General features: G+C 42.6%; 1 protein-coding gene across 3 annotated transcripts in view; it reads left to right on the top strand.

The window, feature by feature from the left end:
• The window catches only part of Myocd (myocardin), a 105,144-nt gene that overhangs the window by 38,684 nt on the left and 49,965 nt on the right, over window positions 1–16,495 (top strand). The window contains exons 2-5 of one of the 3 annotated variants that reach the window (XM_017795071.2): window positions 1,397–1,462; window positions 5,816–5,859; window positions 10,720–10,775; window positions 12,647–12,722. In XM_017795071.2, coding sequence (XP_017650560.1) covers window positions 12,707–12,722 — 16 coding nt within the window. In that variant the 5' untranslated portion in view covers window positions 1,397–1,462; window positions 5,816–5,859; window positions 10,720–10,775; window positions 12,647–12,706. Of the gene's footprint in view, window positions 1–1,394; window positions 1,463–5,815; window positions 5,860–10,719; window positions 10,776–12,646; window positions 12,723–16,495 lie in introns of those variants that run through there. The other 2 variants (XM_017795070.1, XM_017795072.1) reach the window with 2 other exon arrangements.

Here is a 16,495-nt window from a genome sequence, read left to right as displayed (position 1 = left end):
CACAGCCTTTGCCACCTTTCCATTTGTTCTCCTGTCTCCAATTTCCCCTTTGTAAAAGTAGTTCTTGACATCCTCTTTCACTTCAGGCTCATTGAACTAATCCTTGTCTTTGCAAGTGTCCACTCCTTGCATCCTACCATAGTTTGAATACGAGATGCCCCCTGCCCCAGACTCATATGTTAAAGTCCAGGACCCCAGCTGATATTTGGGGAGGCGGTGAAAACTTTGGAAGATGAGGCCTACCTTCAAGAAGAAGCATGCCACGTGAGGATGGGTACTTTGGAGTCTATCTTGCCCTACCTCTTTCTGCCAGTCTCCCCTCTACTTCTTAGTGCCATGAGCTAAGCTGCTTTCACTGTCACATGCTCTGAGCTAAGATGTGTAGCCTTACCTCAGGTCAACAGCAGCGGAAACAGCCAACTCTAGATGAAAACCTCTGAAACCATGAACCAAAGCCAATCCTTCCTCTCTAAGTTGTTTATCTCAGACATTTTGTCACATCCTTACTCCCAACAACTTAAGGCCAAGAACCATGACAACAAATTCATAATCTCCCTGAGCAAATGGAATATTCATGAACGGGAAGCTGAGTCTCCAAAGACAGAATGTTCTTGAGGGAGAGAAAGGAGAAAATTGTAAATACCTTACTCATAATTTAACAGTTCAGTATTATTCAATATGTACTATTTTACACATAAATATTTTATATACAATGTTTGTATTATGAGTACCTAATACATTTAAAATATGAATAATAGAATATTTGGATAATTTATAATGTTTTACTTTTTCTAAGCAAAGTGTAATTCTAATAGATATTTGAATTCTCACAAAACATCTACCGATGACACTGATGACGTTGTAAGTGCCAGGCACCCTGCTGAGCAACATGCATACATTTGTTTTATCAAACTTTATGACAACAGTGAAAGGTAGGCATTACTCCTGTTAACAAATGGGGAAACCAAGGGTCAAAGACATTAGGCAGTGGACCCGGGGCTCCATGTCTATTAAGGGGTGCAGATAGGATCTGAACCCAGGTGGACCTCCAAAGCCTATATAGCTTTGCTTTGTCTTCCTCTTCACACATTGAAATCACAGGCTACCACCACAGCATACTTCAATAATTTATCCCTGAAACAGTGTCATAGAGAGGAGGAGAATAGCATTCTCTTCAAAGGAGATCAGCATTCTCTTACCGGGTTCTGCAAGCTTGGAAACACCACAAGCTTTTATCACACTTCTCTGTCTACAATAAAAATGGAAAGGTGCTACACAATAACAGTCAAAGCCATTCTGGGAAAAAAAAATGAGGAAGACTAGGAATGCATGGTGAAAGTATAAGTGGACAGTCTCATGTCTATCCCAACTCACAAGCTAACACTTCTTTTCTAAGTTTTACAGTTACGACTTCAACAGAGAAGGACCCAGGAGCAGCTGGCTAACCAAGGCATAATACCATGTGAGTACTCGAAATGCTTCCTCTACCCCAGTACTATGATCCTTGGGAGATGGAAAGTCCCTAGAAGCCCTTTAGTCTAAGCCAGCATATCTCTCTCCCAAAGTCCTTATGAATCTGCATCAGCAGAAACCCAGACTTTAGGTGCTTTGCCCCAACTGCCCTTACCCACATCCCACATAGAGATTGCTTCTAAAATTCCAACATGGTCAATTTGTTCTCGGGGTAAACTCGGTTCACAATGGGCATCCCTAACCCTTCTCCTACTTTGGATGTGATCACAAGTCCTTCCAGAAACATCAATTGTATGTATGGTTTTTCTTGCTTTCTTGGTTTGGTTTCAGCTGTTTGAGTCCACAGTTAATTGAATGCTATCAAATATTTTCTTCCTGGAAGATTTAATTGTGATACTATTTTAACACAAATAGTCTAATATTTAATTCTTGCCTAAAATCTGAGCCAAAGATGGATTATCACCTCTTTTAGAAGACGTGAGATTTTCTACCAATGTAACAATTAAAGCTAACTCTTAGTCATCTGTGGAAATAAAGGGAAATGTGTCCTGGATGAATGAAATCACAGTTTAAACTGGTCTAGGTCATACTAACTCTCCCAAATAACATTAAAAATCAAGATTCATGATACTTGCAGAAATTCAGGTCCTTGGACAATACTGCCAGTCTGTTGCTTCAATGTGTAATATACAATATCCAGAATCTACCCTTGACAGATTGCCCTGTGGTTAGTGTATTTGAACACTATGACCCATTTTCTAGCTTATTCTGTTTCAGAGCTGCAACAGAACAAAGAATTTTCTGAGCCTTTTCTTTTGTAATTCAAAAGTAACTTTCTTAATGGCTCAACTTCCAAATAGTAAGCAATATGTGGCTTCAGAGCAAAAGTTTTTAGAGGTTTTTCCCAAGCACAGAAAAGGCAGGCAGCTTCCCGTGGTTTCAAGTCTGTTTCAGTGACACTATTCCACTGAGGAAACAAAGCAGCAAGTTTGTGTGCGGTGTTTTAGCTGAGTCAGCCTCCTGAAAATGAGAGTGACAGGGGGAAGCTGAAAGTCTGCAGACAGGTCAGGTCGGAGAAGACAATTTCACTGAAAGCTGATAACCTGCAGCCTCAAGGGTGTTTTTTTCTCCTTAATTCTGGAAAGACAAATGAAGCTATAGACCCAGAACCTTTTGACTCACCCGAGTTCACAACTGGTTTGAAGTTCAGCCCACGATCCTTGAATACCCTGAGCTTGAATTTTACAGCTGGCATTTGGATAAGAGTATTTTTGAGGTACATGGCATTAAATCTGGAAATACCTGAAGAATTCCAGAAAAGACAGAGATTATCCCTAAGATATGTTTTTAAATAATACCTCTCATGTCAGTTGTATAAATCAAGCATCTGTTTGTATAGTGGGGTGGAATGGATTCATAAGACTTTGTTTCCAGGATTTTCGGAGTCAGCTAGTATAGATATTAACAAAATGCTGGTAAGTTATTAACAGAATTTGTGACTGTGACCCACTGCATATATCAAGGCAATTTTAGGGTAGGGAAAAGTCCTGAAAAGAATGAAATGATTGTTTACATTTTTTTTTATTTATTTATATTTTATGCATATGAGTATTTTGCCTGTAAGTACACCACGTGTGCAGTGCCTGTGGAGACCAGAGAGGGCGTCAGATCCCCTGGAAGTGGAGTTACAGATGGTTGTTAGCCTCCATGTGGGTGCTGGGAACAGACCCCAGGTCCTTTGTGAGAGCAGTCAGTGCTCTTAACAACTGGGCCATCTCTCCAGGCCCAAAATGGTTCTTTTAACTAAGGCAAATGATTAAGATTTTCCATTCTTCAGCATCTCCTCCCAGTCAGGGTTTCTGAGGTATAGAAAAGTGTGCAAGTGTGTGTCTAACACATGATGCAGGCCCTTCATGGACAGATCTGTTCTACTCAGCTCCTCTCAGAAAGCTAGAGCAAGGATGTCTTTTCACTTGCTGATAGGCTCTTCAACCTAATCTGGGACGGAATGTGCAACTTCCATGCAAAGTAGGGTACTGAGGGCTCACCTGGAAGTACAGAGGATGGGGAGCAGGAAGGAGGAGCTATTTAAATATTTTTGTTAGAAAGAAAAGGAAAAGGGAAAGGGAAGGAGGAAGTATAGAAGGAGGAAGAACAGGTGATCCCTGTGAGTCAAATCATATACATGTATGCATATGTATGCGCATATGCACATATATGCCGGCCAAGACAATTTTGGGGGCCTCCATCCCACTTCCTGGTCTTCTCTTCATCGCTTCTAGAAGCCTCTGAGAATCTTCCCTGGAGAGTTGTTTCTCTTCAGCATGGAGATTTAAAACGCCTCCTCTAGTCAAATCTCCATTTGTCTTTAACATTCATGAAACTGAACTTAAAGACCTAACAGAATTTTCAAATGTCCTAAAGCTAAGCCCAAAGCATTCCAATTTTCTATCATTTTAACTTACAGGAGTTTAATTTGCACCTCCACTTAGTTTCTTTCTGTTACCCCTTGGGTATACACATGATGTGAAATAATTGTAATCCTCCCTGAAATTCTATAATGTAACCATAAATTGCCTATACACAAAAATTGATGGCTATGTGAATGAGTTGTCAGGAGTTATCACATAGTCAACAGGAGCATGTACTCTGACTTGGCAGGCTTCAGCCGATATTTTATGTTGGGTCATCTCTAGAGCCTGCCCATCAGAGAAATGCCAACCCCCTCCCCTCTTCATGAGGCAGAGTTGAAGCCAGAACCTTAGATGCCCAGTCCCCACATAGCCAGTCCCCTTTCCCCAAATGTTCAATCACTTTGCATTCATAAACACTTACATTATTGTGGCCAAAAACAAATCCAAGTAAAATTTTAGAAATTAAAGTAATTGCAGGCTAGGGGTGTAGCTCACTGGTAGAACACTCACTTCTCAGGTACAAAAGGCCCCTGAGTCTGATCCCCTCGCACTACAAGGAAGAACTTGGGTAATATAAAGGATAAACCAGTGGTCTTAATGTACTGATTTGGGTTCTGATCATAGTCTGTGTTTCACTGTAAAATAACAAACTCCACTGCCTTGCCTCTGATGGACTTCACTTTTTCTCCATTGCAAAGTGATGATTACATCACAAGGTTTCTACCCTCTACCCCAATGAGCTGAAACACATACTTTCCTGTGGACCACTCCTTCTTCCTGGGCATGCATCATGAAGGCTTTGAGGATGCTGATAAATAACAAACAGTCCACATCAGCAGCAACAATTATTTTTAATCCCGCCGATCAACTCTAAGCTTTCATTTTGTTCTTCTTTATGTGTTATGAGTTTAGGGTTTTCCCTCTTCTGGTGCTTTGAATGAAGTTAAAGCCATCTTTTAACTAGAAGTCAAGTACGGTGGGGTTCTGAGGCCAACATAGAACCCTAAAACAACTTTAAATAATGAGAAAAGGCTTCTTGGGCCCAGCTTGGGAGCTTGAGCCATAGCTGACGATAGCTCTCACAGGTGTATGCGAGCTGTGAAGTTCATATTTTCCAAACCATCATGAAATCTAAGGTTTTATTATTTGGACTTTTCTCCCAAACCCAAGCTCCCTAAAATGGAGCTTTGGAATTGTCTGGTTTGCCACCAAAGCTAAGCTTTGAAAGGAGTGTCTTCACTGCCCTTGCCCTTCAGGCTTACCAGAAGGATACCCAGGCTGCTTGGAGCTTCAGAACAGTGTCAACCTCTGGGAGGGTGCCACTTACTTATTTGTATGCATATTTCCTCCCTATAGTTCTTTCCCCTGGAGCATCACTCTCTGAAGCAGAACCTTAAATGACTCCACCTCATTCTAACCACTTCCAAAGCTTCATGAAAAACATGCTCAGGCGCATGTGTTAGACTCAGTAAATGGCCATGGAGCTATGAGACATCTGCTGGAGAGCACACAGAAATCAGACACAATTCTTACAGTCTAGAAGGGGCCCCAAATCCCCGTTTAATCATTTCTATTAACAATTCTGGGAAACTATAGACCCCTTCATGAGAGTAAGTACTGGGGGAATTGAAGGAGAAAATGGTTTTCTCTCCCTCACTGCTACTAAAGAGAGTCTAATGGGGTTGAACTTGGGGAAAATAAGAAGGAAAGTTTTCCTCCTCCTGGAACAGAAGATGAGAAGAGAGAGCCAGAATGGATTGTAGATGGCTTGGGGCCCAGAAAGGCTTCTGTGTGCCCAGATTCAGAGAGGGCCACCTCTGGCCAGAGGGGGATGTCTGGGCAGCTTGAGTCCATGATCTGATCAATGTAAATGAATTCAAGATACAACGAGCTGTCTATGAATGGTGCTGCCTTTATTTGTTTTGCAGACTAATCCAAGCTACAGCAACCACATATTTACTGCAAAGCCTTGGTAAATCCCTGAACTCTGTGGCACTCCTGAATAGAGAGAAGAATGCTGAGCCATTCCCACCCACTCCCTATGCAGCCTCACCATAGTTTTGAGAAGCTCACTGGACAGAGTCTCTCTGCCTTTTCCCAGTGCATCAGCTGACTTGGCTTCTCCTTACGTCGCCTACCACACACTGTTGGCTGCCTGAGCAGAACACGGCACGAGGGGATTAATCTGTCTGCCTCTTCCCTTCTTCCTAACATCACCTCAGAGCTAGGGAAAGGTACCCTGGATTTTCATGCCAAGTCCACCTGGGTTGGTCCTGATTTCTCTTTTCTTCCATCTCTCCTTCAGTTTTCCAGTTTCCTGTTCCTTGGAAAGTAGAAAAACACTCATTACAGACACCTTGAATTTGTCTTCGTATTTGTTTGGGGAGAAATTCCAGAGTATTGCCATATGTTGCATTAAATTCTGCAAGTGTGCGAGCCATGTCTTAAATACCACAAGCTATGCTGGGCAAGTGCACTGTTTCCAGATCCCTAAGATTATAATTTGGGTACATATTGAGCAATTTATTATCAACTAGAAAAAAAGAAAGTGATTTCTAAGTTGTTATCACCTATACGGACCCTGTATCTTAATCGTTCAGAAGTGCTCAAGGTCCAGTCTGCCTTTAAAAGCAAGCCAGCAAGAACAAATACTATTAAGCCAATTTTATAAGCGGAAAACCAAGAGCACAGGAAATCTACTGAATTAGTTCAAGGTTATACCAAAAGGAGGTAACAAAATGAGGAGAGAGCTTGTTGTACCAAACGCAGGTAACAAAACGAGGAGAGAGCTCACCTAGATGGTTCCTAGCTTCTCAAGTAACCAGGATGTCTTTAAATACACAATATTGAGAGTCTCAAGTCTGAAATAACTATCTTTCTTCCCCCAAAGAACTTTGTGGATATGTATTATTAATCCATATATCTGTTTTCAACTAATTAATGCCCTATAAGTTCACTAGCCAATGTATTTCATTAGAACTAGCACTTTTAAACAACGCTGCTATGACTCCAGGCAGAAGTGGCCAAAGAGACAGTTTCCTCAACGTATGCCTCCTTTCTTTGGGCTGACACTGCCCTCTTCCTTCAGCTTTCTACAGTACTGAAAATCAGTCATGACAGTCTGGGGCTCCACAGCAATGGTTCTCAAATGTGGGCCTCAAAATCACCTGAAGGGCTTGTTCAAACCCAGATCCCCATTGTCCCATTCCAGAATTTCTGAGGTGGGGCTCGAGGACTGGAATTTCTAACATGCTCCCAATTGATGCTGAGCCTGTCAGTCCCAGGGCCACACAGAGAACCACAGAGAAACTTGCTGTCCCCGGGCTGTGGCTCTTTGTGTCTCCCTCTCAATCCCTTGTTCAGTGGAGCTGAGTTCTCTCAGCCTGGGTCCCCTTGAGCGGAGTAGAGTGCTGCTGTTACCACCCTATGGCTGCCAGAGCTGCCAGCCAATACAAGCACCCAACCCTGTGCAGAAGAGAGTCCTCCTTAGCACCATCCAGGGCTCTTTGCTCCACTGTACAGGATCCCATTGGATGCCTGAGGTCAGAATGGCACAGAGAGGTCTGCAGGAGACTTGCTGGTATCTCAGGATCTTTCTTTTGAGCTCTAAGTAAGCGAATGTTTACCCACACAGCTGACCCAAATTAGCTAGAGCTGTAGCGACAGAAATAGGAATAGCCTGCGACTAAACTCTGAGGCGAGATCGTGAATTCCCCTGTGAGGAGCGATTCATCTTCCTCCAGGGGGAACAAGTCCGACGTGTGGCTGACTGGATTTATAGCTGTATTCTAATTGGAAATCACATGGACTTATTTTTTTAATTTAGGAATCCAAATTCTTTTTCCATCTTAAATGTCAATGTCCTTTAAATATGAAATTTTGCCATTTGATACTCCCCGGGCTGGCAGCAGAAGTGGTCCTTTGTGTGTTTTTCAAAAATTCAGCTAGAGGAGGCATTATGATTTTTGTAGGCCTGCAGGGGAGATGGCTGAAGCCCACATTCCCTGAGCCACAGAGAAGGCAAACCGCAACCCCATGGCCACTGCAGGGGAGTTTTTTCATAGTGTGACCTCAAGCCATCTCCCCATTTTACCTCCCCCCAGATTCTGAGACCATTTGGTGAAGGCAGCCTGAGAACCTCCTGGTATTCTTCCCAAGACCTTGATAGATGGGCATAGCTTTCCACCCTATGGTAGAAAGTTCCAGAAGACCTTTGTACTACCATCAGAGGACTATGCAAATCATTTCACAAGAGAGTGACTGACACAGACAGTAATGAATTGTAGCCTTATAAAGTTAATACAGGAAGTGCAGTGTTTCTTAGAATAATAAGCTCCACTAATAAGAACTAAACAACCTTGGGGATGACAGAATCAAATTCCTCTCAAGTATCAGGTCCAATTAAAACTAATTGTGTGAAGCAGCATGAAGACTCGGGTAAAGGCATGTGCACAAATCTGACAACATGAATTTGATCCCCAGAAGGAGAGAGTTAACAAAGTTGTTCTTTGTCACGTGTGTGGCATGCACGTCCTTGCACACACATTGTCATCAGACACATCTATACACAATAATAACAGATGAAATTAATTTTATGAAAACAAAAGTAATTGTGTTTGGAATGTAAAAAATATCTCAATGTCTACTAATACTAATACTTTTCCCTTTTGGGATCTTCTTAAGGAAAAGCATATGTTATTCTTTCTAACTAATTAGTAAAGATCAATTCAGAAATCAATTCCTTTACTGGGTGATGAAAGAAATTCTGTCATACTAATAATATATAATGCTTAATTCTATGAATACCAGATGAGGGGCAAAAGCAAAGACCTATCAGTACAGAGTACCTAGGCTCACAGGGCCTACTGAATTTCAAGTAGACTCTGTGACCTGGTTGCTTAGGAAAAGGAAGGGGGACTCACTCCAGGCATTCCCAGTAAAATTTCCTGTGAGCACTTACAAGTAGACAAGTTCCTCCCCAGGGTGCCCAGATCCCAATCGAGGAAAAGTGCATGAGCCACAGTAGTGCCATTTGTTTCCCAGTCACTCAAATGGAAAAAAAGTAGGAAAGAAGGGGACCATCTACAACAGCAGGTGTGACTGAGAAGTCTGTTTTAAAAACAAACATAGCACTCAAACAGAAGCTAGAAAGTCAGTTTCCAGGTCAATGTGAAAGGTGATATCCAAACTAAATATTCATCTTTGTCCTTTGAAAAGAAACCTCTTAATCTCTTGTCAGTGTGATACGGAAGACTGTGAATTACTTGGGTACAAGGCAGCTGGTTGGGACAATTTTGGCATGGCCTTTGGTCAACATCATTAATGTTGGGGTGAGCCAGGGAGATTAGTAGAAAGCAAGCATGACTTACTAACTTTCCAAACAGCATCCTACATAGAAAACAGTAAGATCAAGCACCATCATAATACTGCCCATCCTTCATCTATGTCACCTTGACTAGCTGGTAGGAAAAGGTGCTTAGGGTTAGTGTAATCTTTAGGGATAAACAAGGGCACTGATCTGGCCAGAAATCTAATTTTTGTGTCAACCAAGATTTGGGAAACTACTACATTGCCTAAGAGTGGACATCTATTAGACTATTGGTAGAATCTGGATCATGGGTGTCATAAATTTATCCACATTCACAATTTACAAAGAGAAACAATGCAATTCTGTGTTCTGAACAACCTTTTCACTTACAAGGACTCCTAATTGAAATTATTCCAGGAGACTAGGAAGTCTGAAACAAAATGTAGGCATTAGCCGAAGGATACCCTGGTTTTGCTACATTGAAAGTTTATGGAACCGGGCTGGAGAGATGGTTCAGTGGTTAAAAGCACTTGGCTGCTCTTGCAGAGGACCCAGGTTCAATTCTCAGTACCCACATGGCAGCAACAACTGTCTGTAACTCAGGTTCCAGGGGATCTGATGCCCTCTTCTGACCTTCAGGGACACTGCATGACCTGGGTGCATTTGTATACATGCAGGCAATACACTCAGACATACAAAATAAAAATAGTTTTTTAAAAAAAGAAAGTTTTTGGAACCATGGCCAACAGGTGCTCTGAGGAGAGATGGGAGAATGTAGAGGGAAGAGCAAAAGTGGCAATTGGTACAAGCAGTCTGTGCTGCTCTATACTAGATATGGATGCCCAGAGCCTATGTCTGATGACTATGAGTAGTTGGAATGCCACTTCTGTAAAGAGATTAGGGTTTTGGAGAACCTAGAATCCAAGACCTAATTGTATGACCCTGGGCAAGCCTATCCATTTATGAGAACCTCAGTTTTCCCCATTCTGTTCAGGGTTGGAGTTGGCGTTCTCTGTTTCCCTGGTCCCTTCCAGCCCTCATATTCTGACTCTCTGCTTCTCAGTCAACACCCTTGGCTGCATGCTCACAATCCACATTCTATCTCCAGAATATAGTCCTTTTCTCCAGTATGTCCCCACTTACCCCAGACCACAGTCATCCATCCAGCTTTTAGAACTCAAGGGCACAGCAAAGCCAATGAGGGTGTGAGTTGCCCCATTTAGCTTCTCCCTTAAACCAGTGTCACCTTGGACCCTCTGTTTCCTTAAGAACTCAGAATGGGCTGCCTCCACCTTTCTTCCTGTCACATGTTCTGCTTTTGCTGCTCTTCCTGGTTTAGGCCTGAGTTCTGCCTGTGGCTTCTAGGCAACTAGTGTCCTCTAGGCCTTTCCTCTGTGTTGCTTATGGCCTATTAAAGGCCATCACTTCCAGACTGTGCAGAGCTGAGCAAGCACACAGCAGTCCTGCTATACTGACCCCTGCCTTTGGCCAGCCTCTGCTCACCTCTTTATCTTTCTGTTGCAGCACTGAAAAGCCCAACTGAATTCCATGAACAAAGAAAAAATTTGGATAGTGACAAGGTAATTTTTGCACACTGCCTTTCCTGAAAGTGAACTACAGGAATATCTACAGGTTCTAGACTTCTGAATGCTAAACTTTGGCTAAAGCATATAGAATTTCTACAACAAATTCCAACTGGCCAGATCCCTGTCCTCACCACAATGCCTCTTGCTCCTATGAAACAAAGACTGTGGGAATGGCATCTATTGTGTAAGCTGTAAAACTGATATATTGCAACTTGAAAAAAGTGTTCTCAGTCTTTCTGGTGTCAGGGGACTATCACAGCAAAAATGCACTAGAGGTCAAAAAAGTCTTAAAAGTAAGGTTGGTTTGCAAGCTGACTTACCTTTCATTACAGTACATTCTTAGAAAAATTCAGATATTTTTATTTTTTAATTTATTTTATGTGTATGAGTGATTGCCTACAAGCATGTAAGTTCACCTGTGTTGTGCAATGCCTGTAGAGGCCAGAAGAGGGCATAGGATCCCCTATTCTGGAGTTATGGATGGTTGTTAACTGCCATGTAGGTGCTGGGAACTGAACCCTGGTCTTCTGCAAGAGCAATCAGTGCTCTTAACCACTGAGCCGTCTCTTTAGCCCCCACAAAGCAGATATTTTTATGTGAATTCAGTGGGAAAATGACGTCTGTGGATACGACATATTTACAGTGACTTGAATCAAAGTGAAATGTTACTCAGGTGCTTTTCTGGATTTAGAAGCCAAGATTGTTTGCTTTGTTTTATTTAAAAGAAAATTTTAACGTATATGTTTGGCATCTTTGTAACAATTTCTAACAACCTGAATTTATCACCAATATAAATACTATTTGAGAGCCATCAGCACTTCAAGCAAGACAGGAAGACAAGTGGGCATCTGTTTCATTGCCTGTATGCTGCAGCCTTGTAGCTTGTCTGTGAGCAGACAGGAAGAGAGGGATTCTGCAGATCTTTGAATTCGCTGTGAATGGCTGTGGATCCTACTACTAGGAAACGAAGATTGTGACCGGAACCGGAGAGAACACAGACCCTTCTCAGGGACCCAATAAGAGATCCACTCTAGGGAGAGAGAAAAAAAACAGAAGCAGAAGTCAGAGGCCTGGATCCTTTGCTGGTCTGACCCTAGCCTGTGTCATCCCTGCAGACACTCCATCATCAGATGACACTGAGAGATGGGAACCCATTGGTTTCCAGTCACCTTACAAAGTCTAGATCTGTAGGGTTTCCATTTCCGCCATATCAGAACTCCCAGAAAATGTGGCATCTTATTATGGGTTTATGCAGCATTTTATATGTGACCTTTGCTATTTCTATGACTTGTTTTAAGAGGAAATAAGACCAGTGATAGCAAAGCAACTCCATAACTCCATGTCAACTGTCATATTGATATTATTAACATGCACCTACCTGTCCATTAAATACCTTCCTATTTGTAGCGCTCACCTGGGCCCTGGCTTTTCAGTCCTTCACCTTACTTTCCCATACCAGAATTCTTGGAGAAATTTTTGTGTTTCTTAAAAAAAAAAGGGAAAGCAAGGGTATTTCCATTTTCCATTTGTCATTCCAAGAGTAGTTTTTCCTTTTGGGAGAAATTGAGGGTTTTTTTTTTTTTTAATTTAAAACTAGATGATTTGGGGCTGAAGAGATGGCTCTGTGGTTAAGAGCATTGGCTATTCTTGCAGAAGACCTGGATTTGAATCCCAGCACTCGCATGATAGCAACAATGGTCCATAACTCCAGTTCCAAAGGACCCAGCATCCTCTTCTGTCCTCTGAAGCCACTGCACGACACAAGTGCACTTACATGCAGACATGACACTCATGCACATAAAATAAAAATAAGTAAATCAAAATAATTTTTTAAAACTAGATGATTCACTGTTTGTGTTCTACAGACTGAAGATTCCCTGAAGCACAAGGGCAGAAACAGGTTCGACCGTGCCAGCTTGGCTAATATGCACATACTCCAAGGTAAGGCTGCATAATGTCATGAACAAAAAGATGGCTATCCAACAATGGGCTATTTTCTAGAGAGCCATCTCTGCACTTTCTAAGCCCCTTAACAAGCCTTTCCTAGTATTCTGTTATTAAGTTGTTTCAAGTAGTCATTCAGTCATCTCAGACACAGGTAGCTAACTAGCTAATGTATTTCAGGCTTGGGTTTCAGTCTCGCTCTTGACTCTAAGGCTTGGCCATCCCATAACCTCTCTGGATACATAAGAAGTGCCCAACATATTGCCAGTTGTTATTAATATGGATCGTTGGTCATTTTGCATGAGATGGGGGTTCATTTAGTTGCTTCCTTAGTTATTGGGTAGCAGTTTGCTTCAGCCTTGTGGAAACTTTTGTGTTCCAGTGTGCAGGGAATATCAGTCTCAGAAATATCAGGGCTGATCCATGCAGGTCCAGTTCTACCCTAGGGTGCTACCACCATGTTGGAAAGAAGAAATGGAGCAAACACCTAGCTGCTACCACATATGGTCTGACACCTGGGGAAGAGAGGTGCAGGTCTCACCCTGCTTTATGAGTTGCCTTCCCTAAGCTGGGAGTCCTCAGACCACTGGTGCCAGCTTCAAAGAGGCCCAATTCCTACTTTGACATTATCTATGAAATATTTGCTCATTGAACAAGCACTACACTGGTGTTTACTAGGAGCTGGTTGACCTAAGTACAGAGATAACTATGACACAGTCTCCTGCCCTTCAAGGACCCTCCCAGGGTAATAGAAGGGGCTGACATGAGAATCAGCATTCACAATGGATGCGCAGAGCAGGTTCTTGGAAATGAGGCATCTGACTCCAAATGGACTAAGGAGGAAGAAGGGAAGAAGCACAGACCAAGCTCAGAACAAGGATGAGCACTGAAGGCAGAGCTGCAGTGTGTACCTGACACCAGCGCTCTTTCTCTAGAATGCAGATTTCCTTCCAAGACTGGATGCCAGTTTTACAGGGCAGGAGAGGTCCTGAAACAGAATGAGAGCCATGTCTTCCTTCTTTGATCAGCACCATTTCTGACTGCTTCTGGCTTACTGACCTTTTCCCAACCATGGAATAAGTGCTTTAAGACAGAACAGTTTCAGGCTAGGGAAGAGAGAAAACAACAGTGCAGAATCAGTAGAAACGCTATGTGGGTTGCAAGGCTGTGACCCGGATGAGGCAGCAAAGAATACCAAGGGCTCTCAGGCAGAGGTGACAAAATTCTTACCTCCTTTGCAGTGACATCTGGAAAGACCCTGGAAACAGCTGCTGTGTCAGCACAAGCTTACAGCTGTACAAACAGCCCAAGAAATGGCATTTCAAATGAGATACAGACTTTTCAATGATCAAGTTAACAAGTGAAAATAAATACTGCATGTGGCAAGATTAAGGGGGCATAGGCATTCTTACCTCTGCTGGGAGTGCAACCAGGTCAGGGTTTCTAGAGGGCAGTTTGCAATGTAAATCAAACTCCTTATAATTTAAATGTTATTTAAAGAAGATAATCGTATTGCAAAGGTTTATGTACAATAGTGTTTCAAGGAGTTCCTTTAGATGGGAAAACACTGACACTGGTGTAAAGGTCACAATACCAAGGTATTTGCCAAATATATTGAAGATCCTTCATCAGGCAGAAGACCACATAGCCACCACCAGCAAGGGTTTTAAAGAATAATAACTTAATGAAAAAAACCTTAAAAGATGTTTAGGGGAAACAACAGAAAACAAAACTGTATTTATAAGTGAATTCTGGGAAAGAAAACCAAATACGTAAACAACTGCGTTTACAGTCCAGTTCTGGGAAGAAAAAGTATAGAGCTAATAATAAAAATAAATAGCTCAGAAAGAATGACTCAGTGTGAGGAGTTCCCTGTGCATTTATTTCATTTTCTTTTGTATGCTCTTAGTATAGTGCACATTTATGATAATGAAGGCATAGACATGCTGTAATCAAGAAAGCATAAGTGGGTAAAGTGTCACCCAACAGTGCAATGCTTCTCTGAATTTCATCTCCAGTACTTTTTAAAAGTTATTTCTTTCATCCTTGTAGTTGGCATCAAGCTGCAAACAACAGCAGCCCCAGGTTCTGCATGCCACTCTCATGGAACCCTCTAGTCTCCCAAACAAAAACTGAGAATTTGCTCCATGGAGCGCCAAAGACCTGCTAAGATACGAACCACCCCTGCCTTCCAAGAGTTTCTCATCCAAAGTCAGAAGCAACAGTAGGCAAAGAAGGGTTGGTGCTTATAGCACAGACAAAACTCAGAACTAGGAAGGCTGTCCAGTGGGGCTAGAAGAGGAGGTCGTGGGGGAGCACCAAGAAGAATTACAGGGTGTGGGATGGGAATGGAGAAAGTAGTGCAAAGGTGGTCTCAGTGCCACAGGGGCAGAAGGGGCAAGGCCAGGCTTGGGGGTAGAGGAGGGGAGCTGGAACGGAGAGCCACTGGTCCTGAAAGCAACTGGATTCATTCATGGAAGACTTGTAAGAGGCAGAGAGGCCTGTCAGAAAGGATGGAAAAGCCCTGAGGTGGGGAGTTCAGCGACCAACCTTTGCAATGGCCTCTAATGAATGGTTTGGGGGAAGGGTTAGGCTTAGATACCTCCATTCCTTGGGGGGTTTTATTTTAATTTTAAATTGTGTGTATGTGTGTTCCTGTGTGTGTGTGTGTGTGTCTGTGTCTGTGTGTCTGTATGGGGGCATGTGTATGTGAGGACTGGTGTCCACAGAAGCCAGGAGAGGATGTCAGATATCCTGGAGCTGGAGTTACAGGCAGTTCTAACCCACCTGACAAAGGTGCTGGGAACCAAATTCCAGTTCTCTGCAAGAGTAGTAAGCACTCTTAACTACTAAGCCATCTGTCTAGCCTCCAACACTCTCATATACCAGTTTGGAACTTCTAGACAAACCTGGCCTGCTGTTACCAATTATGGGTCCCTCTGCTGTATACAGAAAGCTTAGTCAACCTGAGACCCCAGGTCTAGATTAGTGGATTGATGGTAGTAAACCAATGAAGCAGGGATATTTGTCTATAAATACCTCATCTTCTAAATCCAGCAGTTGGGACAAAAGTGGAACACTCTTTACCTCACATTTCCCCACCAGAGTCACAGGTGCCTGAATTCTCCTCTGCATTCTTTCACCGAAATAAGTCACAGCCTGCCATAAAGAGGAAGTTTGGGGGCTGGTGAGATGGCTCAGCGGTTAAGAGCACTGACTGCTCTTGCAGAGGACCCAGGTTCGATTCCCAGCTCCCACATGGCGGCTACGAACCATCCTTAGGGGAATCCGAAGCCCTCTTCTGACCTCCGAGGCATTGCATGACACAGGTGCACTAGCATACTTGCAGGCAATACAATCATACACATAAAATAAAAATAATAAAAAAGAGGAAGTTTGGGGTCAGCCATAAAGGGGAGTGTTTAGACCCTTATACCTAACCTTTCTCCTCCAAATGATGAGAAACTGCCTGTTGAATAAATTCAACTTAAAAAAAAAAAAATCCCTCTGTTTAATTAACTATCAGCTTCAAAGGGATATTTTTCCTTTTGTAACATATCTGCATATTTGACTCTCAGTAAGAATCACAACATTGACAAATCTAAAACCCTTAAAAAGTTATCCTACCACTACTAACTCTACCCAGGAGATCATGTTTACTGCAGGCTCAGACTGTGCCAGTCATTCTACAAAGCCCGGAGCTTAGGGTCAGGCAAGCAGCACAGACCCCATGGACTGCTTGCTTACAAAATTGCCAAATTGCATTTTTT

This window comes from Nannospalax galili, unplaced genomic scaffold (assembly GCF_000622305.1).
Source record: "Nannospalax galili isolate Female #2095 unplaced genomic scaffold, S.galili_v1.0 scaffold146, whole genome shotgun sequence".
NCBI lineage: Eukaryota > Metazoa > Chordata > Mammalia > Rodentia > Spalacidae > Nannospalax > Nannospalax galili.
The sequence above is the reverse complement of the archived record's forward strand: the minus strand, read 5'-3'. Positions and strand labels throughout refer to the sequence as shown.